We start from the raw sequence: 12,739 nt of genomic DNA on the forward strand, positions 1-12,739 counted from the left end.
TTAAAACATGTATAATCATTTTTTAATTAAAAATAAAGCTGGTTACTTCACGGATTTCGTCTATCGCGGGTTATTTTTAGAACGTATCCCCCGCGATAAAGGAGGGACCACTGTATATCTGAACGAGCAGGTGAAGTTATGCATGTGTGCAGGTATGCATGTCCTCCATGCGGTTTTAACTCCTGCATGGTGGGTTAAATCCCTGGCCACCGCTGGTAATCGTCAAACAATGCAGAATGACCTCCACAGCGACTGAATGTGAATCACCAGGAGACTCCTCATTAAAAAGCAATGATGCATATGTTGAGACCCGGCAATCATGTGCCCTTAACATAATGTTCATGTCATTGTGCACTGCTAACTTACTACACTCTGTAGATAAACCATACTGATATCAATGACATTTAATATTAGCACAGATAAAGGCTAACCTTGCCGGCTGAACTCGTCCACTTCGTGATGAACCATTTCTTTGACGCGGGTCCCGTAGGCCATCCTTGAGTCATGGTCAAAGGCCTTGAGTGTTTCACTGGAGCTGTAGGATTTGGTGTTTGGTTTGCCATCCTCGCTGTCTGCTGAGGAGCTGGTGTAACGGCGCTCGGTGTCCTGCCGGGCAGTGAGTGAGCGGTAAGGTCTACGTTCCTTCACTTCCATGGCTGCGTCCACACTATTTTCAACATCAAATGTGGGTTAGAACGCCGGTTTAGTTTGAGTGATTCTGTAAAAGAAGAACACAAACCAAAAAACACATCATCACCTGCAACCATGATCACCAAAAGGTATAATCTGATTCTGTCTACACACACACAAATGCAAAAGAACTGTGGAAATAAATAAAATGCAAATGCACGTGTCCGAATATCAGCGTCTGCATGGCTCAGCACACACAGGCAGAGCATGAAGAACCACCAGGATTAGATTTAATAAAATACGGCACAACAAATCTTGCACCTATAAAGTTTACGGCGCAAGTCTCCCACAAATATTCTATTTTATGTGCCACATAGAAATACTGGGCCTCCAGCATCTGTAAAAGTGGCAGGTGTCCTTCCATGAATTGTGTTGTTTATATGTTACAAATCATCACCAGTTGAAAACTGAGGAGCCAAACAAATCTAGGACTACACTGAACCAGCAGAGATGATTAAAATCTGAAACATAAAACCCCAACTGTCAAAGTAGCGCACCGAGCATAAGATCAATAGAGAGAGGGAATTTTAGCATCCAGCTATGTGCCACGTTTTATTTCCATGCCTTAAAATGTTGAAGCAAAATATGAAGAAACTTGCTTTGGAAGTATTTTAATGGATTCAAACATAATTTCTTGAGAGATAGAAGGAAAAAAGACTTTGCTGTTTTAGTGCAAAATTACACAACTTAACGTGTAATATATTTCAGCACTTAGATGAAGCTTTGCGAACAGCTCATTCAAAGCGACTACATGGTTTAAAGATATTGAGTTGGATTAACAAATGTCAATGTGGATACAAACTTGATTAAAGGCTTGGCCACTGTTTACTTGAGACTCAATTACTGAACACGGAGAATTAGTGAGCCATACATTGGAGTGATATAATGTATTTCCAGGCTTCTCTTCCAACTGCAATGACATGATGATATATCACTAATTATACAGCATGAGCTGAAATCCATATCATTAATGCTGCAGGATTCTGTTCCGATACCATTCACTCATACGCTCGTACTTATTTTACTATAAGAATGAGATGCAAGCGACTGGATAAGCGAGTGCAGCTCTTTTAAAAAGAGATAAAAACTACTCCTGGCAAATCCAGGACTTTTTTAGTGACAATATGCCTGTGTTGTTCAGACAAGGATTTTCCACAAGATAAGCTCTTTATGAATACTGTATGAGATTTGCACCGGACAGAACAGTAAACAATAATCCTTAGTGAACTATATTTGCCCCGGCCTCAAAAAAATCCCTTTTTTTTTGAAGACGCTCTTGTTGGGTTTGGGGGTTTCTTTTTGTATGTATTGACAGCTGAAAGGATCCTAGTGATTAATGACTTGGGGCCTCAATACCAGGACCTCCGCCACATGGAGGGGGGGGAGAAAATGCTCCCACTTTGCAGCCGCAAGAGCACTTCAGCTGCTCCCAAGATTTCAGATGCCGCTTGTATGGGTTGCTAATTTTTACCTTTTTGCTCAAGATCCTTGACGCTATGCAAATGTGAGAGAGCATAGAACAAGCAGCTTTCTAAAAGTTTCAAGAATGTTCTTTAAAAAGCATTGTTTTGTTGTTTCCAAAGAGCCGGGCTCATTGCTCCGACCATCTCTCTTCTGTAACAGCCCTTGCTCCTCATTATTAATCGGCTGGTATGCAATGAGATGTACCTTTGAGGCCATGGGAAACCCAGTTGCTTCTTTTTACAAAGAAGCAACAGGCCATAGACGACGACAGATGATACAGAACGCAAATCTGGGTCCTAGAAATGTGTCCACCTTGACTACAACCGTCAGAATTCTCACACAAAAGCAAATTGTGAAAAGTAAACAAGCGCTCTTCTTCATAAAGAGGCTACATCTGGCATTATCATTGTGCTTCAGCGCCAAAGAGCAAAGCTCGCGTTGTTCGCGTTCATCTGTCTACATCTAAATCCTGGGAGAAGAAGCCAAAACAAAGAAAATGCCACTGTTGTATTATTTTATTGCGCTGGTACGTGAAGATATTAAACTGAAGGTTTTATTCAACCGAGATGATTTAGAAACGCTTAAAAACAAAGAGTGATAAGAGGACTATTTTTAAGTAATATCATCATCTCATGCTAAGACACAGGGCGCTTTAAAGTGGAAGCTTGAAACTCTGAAGGAGAAGGTTAATGAGGGTGCATTCACAAAGACACGCTTAGAAAAGTGAAAAATGACTGCCATGGATTGAAATCTCCGAAACAAAGATAACAATCACATGCTTTTATTTCAAAGACAAAGTTCCTCTAAAGCTCGAGCCGCAGTGCCAAAAAGAAACTAACTGCATATCTATGCAATGATCCAAAATCAATTGAGGTCTCTCTGGACGGACAAAAGAAACAGTGGATGGTCTGTTTTTCCCCCTTGGAAATAATTGCACACGCTACGTTTTTCAATTGCATCGTCCACAGTTGCTCATGGTAGAGTCAGGTGCATGTGTAGGTGCAAAGCAAATGTATATGTGTTCCTGCAGAGGAAGTGTCGCATGAACTATGAATGTGTAAACTGAAGTGATGCTGCATATGTTGAGTTCTGTATTGTGTGCAGACTGGAACATTATGAACAACGTGATCGACAAAAAGATCCTTTTCCTAAAGAGCTCAACAACCTTGGTAGCACAGCTTACTGTACGTGTGATGGTGTGAACGGTTTTCACCCAAGAAAAGTTGGTTGTTCTGTTCACGAACAATTGAAGCTGCTCAAGAAAAGGTCTATTAACACTTAAGTGGATGCACAGTATATAGACTACGAGTCAAACTGCTACAGACAGCATATGTACAGTGTATGTAGATATACTGCAGAGGCACAGGCGTATCGTCTGGTGTCTGATTTTGACAGGGTCTGATCTCACAGCCTATGATCAAAGATTAAAACCAGTTTAATATACCGGACAGAAGGCAGAGCTTATGCTGCTGCAGTGAAAACCTTAAAAGTGCTGCCAGTGTCAGAAGATAAATAAGCACCTCAACCATCAACCACATACACACTTTGGATTCTAAACACACAGGCTGGCCAGCTATGTCCGCCTGTTTTCCAAACCAAGGCCATTATTTCCCTGAATTTTACCTTTTGCAATTTTGTGTTAAAACCGTCATCTTGGTCACCACAGATAAGCAGTGGTACTGCTCTTAAACCTGTTAGACCCAAGATGTGACATTTCTAAAGTGCTGCGACAAAGAGTTATTTTCATTGACCTTGTCACAGTTAAAAATACCGATCACAAGCTCTCTCTCCGAGGCCAAGGTGACATCTACACAGACAGACACTTTAGTTAAATAGTAAGATTCTTTTTGTTTAATCAAAAGCAGCCGTCCTGCAGCAGCTCTGTTTAAAGCCACCAGACTCCACCGCAAAAAAAAAACAAAAAAACTGTAATTTTACGCCGCAGAACAAAGTGATAGCCTACAGCTGCTTTAATTGGTTAGTGTTATTTGAACAATCTAAGGTCTTTAAACATCCATAATCCTGTCAGACACTAATAACAACTATTTAGGCCTGTCAGTGGCAAAACATGCACTTTTAGTGGACGTGCATTAGCGGTGCCCCGATGGATTACACATTGTAGCTGCCGGCTGCAACACTCAACTGCTCAATACTGGACCAGTTTCAAAAATTGTTGTTCCCGCAACTTTTTAACTCCCCAAAACCAAGTAATGTTTAACCAGGCTGAAAACTTTGTATCTTCATGCAATGGTAGCCTCTTGCACCACACAAAATCTGTCAAACCAAGCCATAAAACATACCACCCGCAGTGTGAATAACCAGTTGCAGAAGCCCCCTGTTAAAACACTCATTGAGGTTTTTGCTGGGTAGACCGTTGTGACCATTGCTCCAGTGTCAGGAGTTGGTTAAATATGGGATCTAAATACGTGGGAGGGGGCGTTTGGGGTACAATATAAATGCAAATGGATCTGTACTATCCATCAAACAATTAGCAGTGTGCTGAGAGTTGCTATTCAGTGCTGCTGCATATAAATCTAGCCTTCACTCTGCACACAGCCCTGTTTTCCATGATAATTAACCGCTTGCTGCTCTTTACATGTCGTAGGTTTCACATGCAGAATCCTGGACATTTTCAGGCAACAGCCAAAGTAACACACATGCACAATGTTCGACAAATCCCTCGGAGTATAATATGAGATGATTACAGATTACTTGTCTGTGAAATCACTTAATTACTTACTATTATTACTAATTACTACCACTAAGATTGAGACATAATGTGTTACTGATTCGTGATGACATTTCTTAGACAAATGGCTGCAGATTTAGAGCATGAGCCAAAAAATAATAATTTTGGAGCTTTTTTTTTTTTAGTACAAAACATTTGGACTCATTAATAATAATATCTTTTAACAAATCCAACCCAATTTTAAAATATATTCTTTGTGTATTTCTGGGTTGTTGTTTTTTTTTCAAGTAGTCAAAGGATTAGTGATAGTTAGCTCACAACCCTGCAGACAAACCTGTACACACAAAAGCAGCCCTGTCGTGCAACAGAGAGGAAATTTGGGCAGATATCAAGAGCATTGTCTACGAGGTCCATTGAGAGCGAGGAAAGCTCCATACAGGCACCACTTACTTCTATTCTGGAAATCTTTCACATGCCTGGGCTCTATAGAAAACCCTCCTCGGTCAACAGAAAGGTGTGTTTTCAATAGAGGAAAAAAGATCTGGGTATATAGGGGTGGGGGGACTGAATGGCTTGCCAAACAGACATGAATTCTGTAGTGCTAATGCAAGCTGGGGAGGGGAGAGGGCATGGATGGAGGTAGGGGGGGGTTGCATCTTAGCGGCCGCCTCCTTCCGGGATCAAAAGCAAAACCCACCAGCGAATAAAACAGAATGCGTAAAAGCCTTAACATAAACAAAAGTAGCCCGGGACTGCTGCTGCAGCACACTCCCTGCTGCTAATCACTCTAAGCAATTCAAGGTTTAGTCCTGACAGAGGGAGCAGGCAATGGAATAATGCCTTTAAACCAGCCCAGTAAATAACAGGGTGAAGCAGTCTATTTACAATCACTCCGCTGCATTGATGTATACCCTGACCTTGGCCAAATACAGCAAAATGTTAGCAGTGCTATGTCAGGCTGAGATGCTCACTTATCCATTATCAATATTTCTGCTGAACCACAACAAAATACATCTGTGCGTTTCGCTGGCTTGTCGCTACAGTATAGGTGAACATGAAGGCTAATATGTGAGGAAGGATCCGGTTACACATCCTAAAGTGAAATATAAGAAAATAAGTCATCTGGACTCAGAAGCTTCACGATTAAGCCCTGAGGAAACAATGAGATCAATTTGAAATTCTTGCAGTTTTAGAAGGAGGACCTCTCCACCAGGCTGAAGTGCTTCTATTCCCAAGCACGGATGGTGAGTGCGTGGGTCACCCTGGTTGTGACCTGTCACTCATTAGTCTGCGATTAATGCTCATTACCCTGCAAAGCTAGACCTGAGTTTGATTTATAGTTTGTCCCGAGGTGAAACTAAACCTAATACCAGCTAAGCAATAATCAACTTACTGTAAACTTGCTACTGTCAAAGTTACTGTTACAAATGTTTGAGGTTTGCAGCTGTAGCCTGAGGAAGGTCTATGGGACCCAAATAAATTATGCTCTGAACAGAAATATTTCATGTGCTGTTGCCTAGCCTTAAGGGTCGGCTCGGCGGAAAAACAAACAAGTGAAAAACACATTTTCTCACTGCATGTAAATTGCGTCTACTTCATATGCCAGGTGAGATTTCAGCCACAAACACTGAATACAATGGAGGTGAATGGAATTTAAGTTCTGGTGCCCACAGCATTAAGAAAAGACATTTTTAAAAATAATATCTTTCCAGAAGCAAAGGTGCACCCTTTTGAGAAATCGACAGACGATGCCGTCAACACTTAGAACTTCTTCCCTTACATAAGACACTCTCTTTGAAAACTATTGACAGCGATGTCTGTCACACAAAAAGGTCGACAAGCGAAAATCTATTTACTTCCACCGTCTGCAAAGAGACACATATCACAAGAGTCTTAGCAGGTAAAAAACAAAGCTGTAACACCCCAAAATTTAGAGGTAAGGAAGAGAATCAGAAAAGTTTATTATTATAAATTATTATTCTGAGCCTATGCTGTGACAGCCTGTAGATGTTTCACCTCTTTTCCACATACATCATCTTGACCTCTGTTCTAAGACCAGCTTCAGCCGAGTTCTTTCAGGTTAGATTATGAGCTTTAATGAAGGTCCTCTGCGATTTAGAAACAGTCTTGGAACAGATGATTAAATTTCTAAATGTATGACTCACTCCCCTGAACACATTTTAGCAGACCATTAATTAATAACTTTTTTGTGCGTGTAACACCAGGAGGTGAGCTAAAACTTTTACTTCCTCTAAAAATATTTCTGAATGGATCTGAACACAGTTGTAGCTTAATCATAACTCTGAACAAACACCTCTCAAATAATAGTTCATTGTATTTAAATGTAATACTAGCTCTTCCACTTGGCTTGGCATCTCAAAAAAGTCCTTACCTTGGTAGAGCTTAATATCACCAACAGCTTTATCAAATGTCACTTGCTTTGGTCTCATTATAGAATAACTGGTTCCACTGTACAGACCTGTTTTCTATTGGCCTCACAAGTATTCATGCAATTGATGTCGCCCCTTAACAGGATGCAAAATAAGGTGAGAGCTATTGTTTATTGTTTTTTTTTCTCCTGCATTTTATTAGTTTTCCATTCAACCCTGAGAGTAAGCTGCCTGGGTAATTTAAAAGACCCTGAAGAGTACTAACGCTACAGAAATGAAAGCAGGTGACTCGTGTGCTATTGACACTGCATTCAGACACTAAAATTAAATGTCTGCAGTTTCTTAGAAAATACAATATTTACAAAATGAGTCAGTGATGTTATCGCACCTTAATGCCACTAATGATCGTGCAGTTTACTCGATGGTGCATGAATTGTGCTTAGTTGTGTAACACATGAAATACAAGCGTAAAAATTCCACTTATTCCAAATAAATGTGTTTTCTTTTGTAACCGACATCGATGCAAACATAGACAGAAATAAATCATGAACAAATCTGTCAATCAATGTCCTACACACACACAAAAAAACTAAAAAGCTTCATCAAATCAAAAACAGACTCTGACTGTGTCTATGGTGACAAATTTCAGTTGACTCATGGCGTCAGAATTTGTCTCAAATGTGTCTCAAGTGACCACTTGTGTTTGGATTTCACTTCCCGGCTCAATATGCAAATAACCATGTGAATTACTTCCATTTCTGTGGGCCAGAAAGAACTCACTACAGATGAAGCCTGTACTCAACATACAGCATGCTGCCATGCATTCCTAAAATCCTCCTGAAGTGGCTCCAGCATATTGGATATGAATGTGATTTAGAGCTGTCCACTTGTAATCAGACCACCTGACACATTTTCCTTTCTTCAGAGTGCGATCATAGTCGCAGGTCCTGTTAATGCCGGGGCATTGACATGGGTGATATGATCACAAGTGGACAGCTCTAAGCACGTCACTTCACACCTGGCATTAGAATGCTTCTCCACATGCATCTCGAGTGACCACTTGAGATCAGATCTCACTTTCCCCACTCTGCATGCAAATGTGCATCATTTCCATTTTCAGAGACCAAATGTGCTGTTTTTTTAATCTTTAACGGCAGCAGCAAACACACCGGGGCAAAAAAAACAAAACACAATGATTTTCACCAAAAAAAGAAATAACTTAATGAAATACATTTGCTGATTTTATTTATTTATGTTTCCTAACTCAACGACTGACAAACCGTGTGACTTTTGAAGGGAGTCTGGGGACAAATAAAAATAGCCTTTATTGGATTAGTTTGCTATATTTATTAAATTGGGCACATTTAATGACACTCATTCAAACACCTAGTTGCTAAATACTGGATGGCAGATGAGGTATGCTGCAGACACAGAGTGAAACAATGTTTTTTAGAAGGAGGGAGAAACTTACTGTATTGAATTTAATGCCAAATCTACAAGAAGGCACAAATGATTAAAAATGATCTTTATTAAGTTTCTCCTCACTCGACAACTCTCAAAATTGTGCATTTTTTAAAAAGGGGAATCTGGGGATATTCAATTACTAGTTAGCTCTGCCAAGTAGATTATTATCTCTGTCAAGGAATTTATGCTTTTGGTGCTATTTGTTTGTCTGTCAGCAGGATTACGGATCTTCATGAGACTTGGTGGAAAGGTGTAGCATTAAATTTTGGCAGACACCCAAATCTCAGCGCAGGCTCACAAATTAACGCCGGCTTCTATGGCGAAATGAATCCATAACGCGTACATAAACCTGACATAATTAAAATGAATGAGTGTGTTGCAACTACGTACACAACAATAAATAACAAACATCGCTGCACAAACAAAACACCTTGGCGGGGGGTCTGCGCTCTTCCAGTGCCCTTCCAGTCAATGGTGAAATCAACTGAAACAGACAGTGTGCTCACAAACATCTGCTGCTTATCTTGGCAGAACATTGAACCAAATGGAAATCAGACAGCGTGTTTGGAGTGTACTACTTACAGGACATCAGTTGAGTACACGGTCCTTCACTGCGGCTCGGGACACATTTGCATACACACTGCCAAATGAGATCTGAACGATCAGATCCCGGTGCGTCCTCAATGTGTCTTACTCAGAGCTGTGTACTTGTGATCAGAACACCCAAGACGTAAAAATGCCAGGTGTAAACAGGACCACAGGCTTTCATGGATACCACCACCAAGCTGCCTGGTGGGAACCCCACACTTCTTTCTTTTTGTGCCATGTTAAGAAGACAAGGCCAATGAATGACTACTGTGTTCTTCTTAAGGAACAGCCTGAGCAGAAGAACTCCACCATGGGGGTGCTGATATTTCCTCATGACACGTAACAGCAAGGTGGACTGCAAAGATCACAGACTGCAGGTCTTACAATCACCATCATGAGCTCCTACCTCTGGAGAAATTTCCTTTAGACTTTCCTTTTCTTATATATCCTCACATTTGGCAATTCCATGTGAAATATCACATCATATATAGTTTATAAGGAAATATAATTTCTGCCAGGAAATGAAAATATGTATCGGTTTGACTGTCCATCAGATGCACAATGATACAGCACAATATATACTGTATATACTGCAATCAAAGTAAACTAGGTAACAGAGGGAAGTATTCATTTAAAATAAAAGCATCAATCAAACAAACTGGACTAATTAGATTTCCTCACAACAGCAATAATATGGATCCTAGCTGGGCTTTGCAAAATGAATCAGCAAACATGGCAGACTTGAGAAGATACGAACATGAGAACCATGTGATAACCCCATGCACGACAAGCAGCAGCAGGCACAACTGTGTTGTTAGAGACAATAAAACCAGCGGCTGTTCAATATCAACAGTAAAAAAAAAAAAAAAAGCTGCACGCACAGCAAAGCTAGGCAGAGGGTTCCTGCATGGTAATGATCTTACTCTAAGTGCCTAACTGAGTCATCTCCGCAAGCCCTGCTTTGACAACCACACACCTCCCACATCTCCCATCTCAGCAGCCTCTGGGTGGGGCTAATCACTCTGTAGCTTCATCATCGACTGGATGACAGAAGTGGTTGTAAAGATGTAATGTCTAGAAGGCGCGGCTGCTGCAGTGTCCTACTGTAAACACACACACACTTGTTTTTTCCGGAGATAAAATAATCACAATCATAACATCACATTTTTAAAAAGAGCAAAAAGAGAAATTCATTTTGCCATCTTTTCCGTGCAAGAGAGGATTTTCCCGAGGCTCTGAGAGTTGGAGTATGTTGATTTGCCCCTAACTGATTATGACATGAAATGGCTGACGCTTAGCGCTTGGCAGTGTTGTGTTGACCTGCACAATCCCCCTTCCTCTGCCTCTAAGGCACCAGGGGGCTGCTCTCTCTGATCCCAATGGCTGAACATTAGACAGTGCTGAGGCTTGTAAAAAAACCCTTATGCAATGCCTGTGCAATTCCTTTCTTCAGCTTATCTACTAACAGTTAATGCAGCTTTTATTCCCCGGTGAAGGCCGCCGTGTTACATGTTATGAAAACACAAAACAAAATCAAGATATGTGTTATGTCTTTTTTTTTTTTTTCTTCTGTCATCTTGATTGTTGATGCATATGAGGGAAATGTCCTTTCATCTATCAGGGCAGGGCACAGCATCCTCCTATATATAAATTTAATTCTCCAAGTAAATTAGGATTGATCACCACAGCTCTAGGCCACAATCAGCATCCATGATCTAATCAAGGCCCGGCCCTAGACAGAAAAGGATACTTCCATAAATAAAAACCATATGAGAGCCAGCAAGTGCCCATAACACTGGGGGGAAATTTGATTACCCTCTCTCTCTCCACAGGTGTGCTTTTAGCCTCCTACCTTCAAAGACTGCCAGTCTGATATAATGCCACACTATGTGCATCCTCGCTGTTGTTTTCCTGCACTAAGGCTTTTACATCATACTTGCATCAGCGGATGTGAGCACCGCATGCTGGAGTCACTGCTAAGCAGGCGATGCCCGTGGAAGCCTGGCTGAGGACGATCCCAGTGAGACAGGATCTGTCAGGAGCTCCTTGCCCAGCGACACCCAGGGTAATAAATTACCCAGAATTAACACGTCATCCTGCGCTCCACACAGCAGCCGCACTCCACTCGCGCCATGCTCCTTAATGGATCTATTAACCAAATGGATACGGGGTAAACTGCTTTCAGAGCTGAAATTCTTGTTTAGTATATGCTAACAACATAGGCCGGGAGAAAGTTTCTCTTCTGAGCTGATGTTAAATTAAAGCAAAGGAACAAAATCATAGGTAGGTTTTCTTTTTTTTTCTTTTTTTAATGATAAAACACACTTAATTATTCATTGTTGATGGATCTGTGAGAGGTTCGCGCCCGCTGACTTACACATTTTTTAACACATCATCTATGTCGGAGTAGTTATGACGCCCTGTGCTTCACAGAGAAAATCTGTGCAAACAAAAAAGCACTATGAAATGACAGAATGCTGAAACGCCACCCGCAGCGCTCCCTGTGTCACCTGTTTGGGAATTCCACCGAGATGTGTCTCTGCGGCCATTAAAGCCGTACTCTCCTGTTGATACCTGTCACTGATAGCAGGGGATATTTAGTAGAGAATTCAAAATGCCACTTCTGCAGCCTGTATCTCCATGGCATACATCTTTTGGCATCGAACCAGCACTGTGACATGCTGACAAGTGTGGCACACACAGCGCCAAGCATTTTTTTTTTTTGACCAGTGCTCACTCATCACAAAAGGTAAATACAGATAAGAGAGAGCCTGATAGTTTCTCTCATTTCTTTCGGACCAAGCCGAGATGCTTTGAGTGTGGCGCAGGTGATAGACACTGTTCAAATGTAAAAAAATACAATAAAATCTGTATGGCTTGCATCAGGTTGAAAATACCTTTTTTCCTCATGGGCATGGGCTAAAACTAGTATGGACTACACTACCAATAATCCCCTCCACGTTATCTCCCTGCCATTAGCATAGCAGCAACATTTCTTCCCCCCTAAGCTTCTTTTTCTTTTCTCCACTTTTTGCATATTTTGCCTTCATCAAGAAGAAACCAGACCTCTGGAGCCACGATGAAATTTTTATGAGAGTGAGAAAGTATGAAACCTGAAAAGCATAAAACTATGAAATCTGAATGATAAAACCTTAGTGAAAAGTTCTGCATAATGTTGGTGCTTGCTGCAATGTAAAAAAATTCTAATTTATGACATCGCTTCGTGCACAAAATGGAAAAGATCTGTCACCAGTCAACCAAGGCTGCTGTTACATTAGATGCAGTTTAGTGTCTTCTCCAAACACATTTTCTTCTTGATTCTCTCTGAATTTTAAGAATGCACCGAGTCCTGACTGAAAGATTTCGGTTTAGTTTGTCATAATTATCTATTACTCACTTTTCTTTCGTCCAGTTTGTTTTATGAAAGTTTGGATATTTCAGACTGATCATTTAA

At 40.9% G+C, this 12,739-nt stretch overlaps 1 protein-coding gene across 12 annotated transcripts in view; it reads right to left on the bottom strand.

Moving 5' to 3' along the window:
• tenm4 (teneurin transmembrane protein 4) overlaps positions 1-12,739 on the bottom strand; it is a 193,466-nt gene that overhangs the window by 107,427 nt on the left and 73,300 nt on the right. For all 12 annotated transcript variants that reach the window (XM_027280597.1, XM_027280605.1, XM_027280604.1 and 9 more), the window contains one exon: positions 432-718. In XM_027280597.1, coding sequence (XP_027136398.1) covers positions 432-654 — 223 coding nt within the window. In that variant the 5' untranslated portion in view covers positions 655-718. The remainder of the gene's footprint in view (positions 1-431; positions 719-12,739) is intronic.

This window comes from Larimichthys crocea, chromosome VII, assembly GCF_000972845.2.
Source record: "Larimichthys crocea isolate SSNF chromosome VII, L_crocea_2.0, whole genome shotgun sequence".
Classification (NCBI taxonomy): Eukaryota; Metazoa; Chordata; class Actinopteri; family Sciaenidae; genus Larimichthys; species Larimichthys crocea.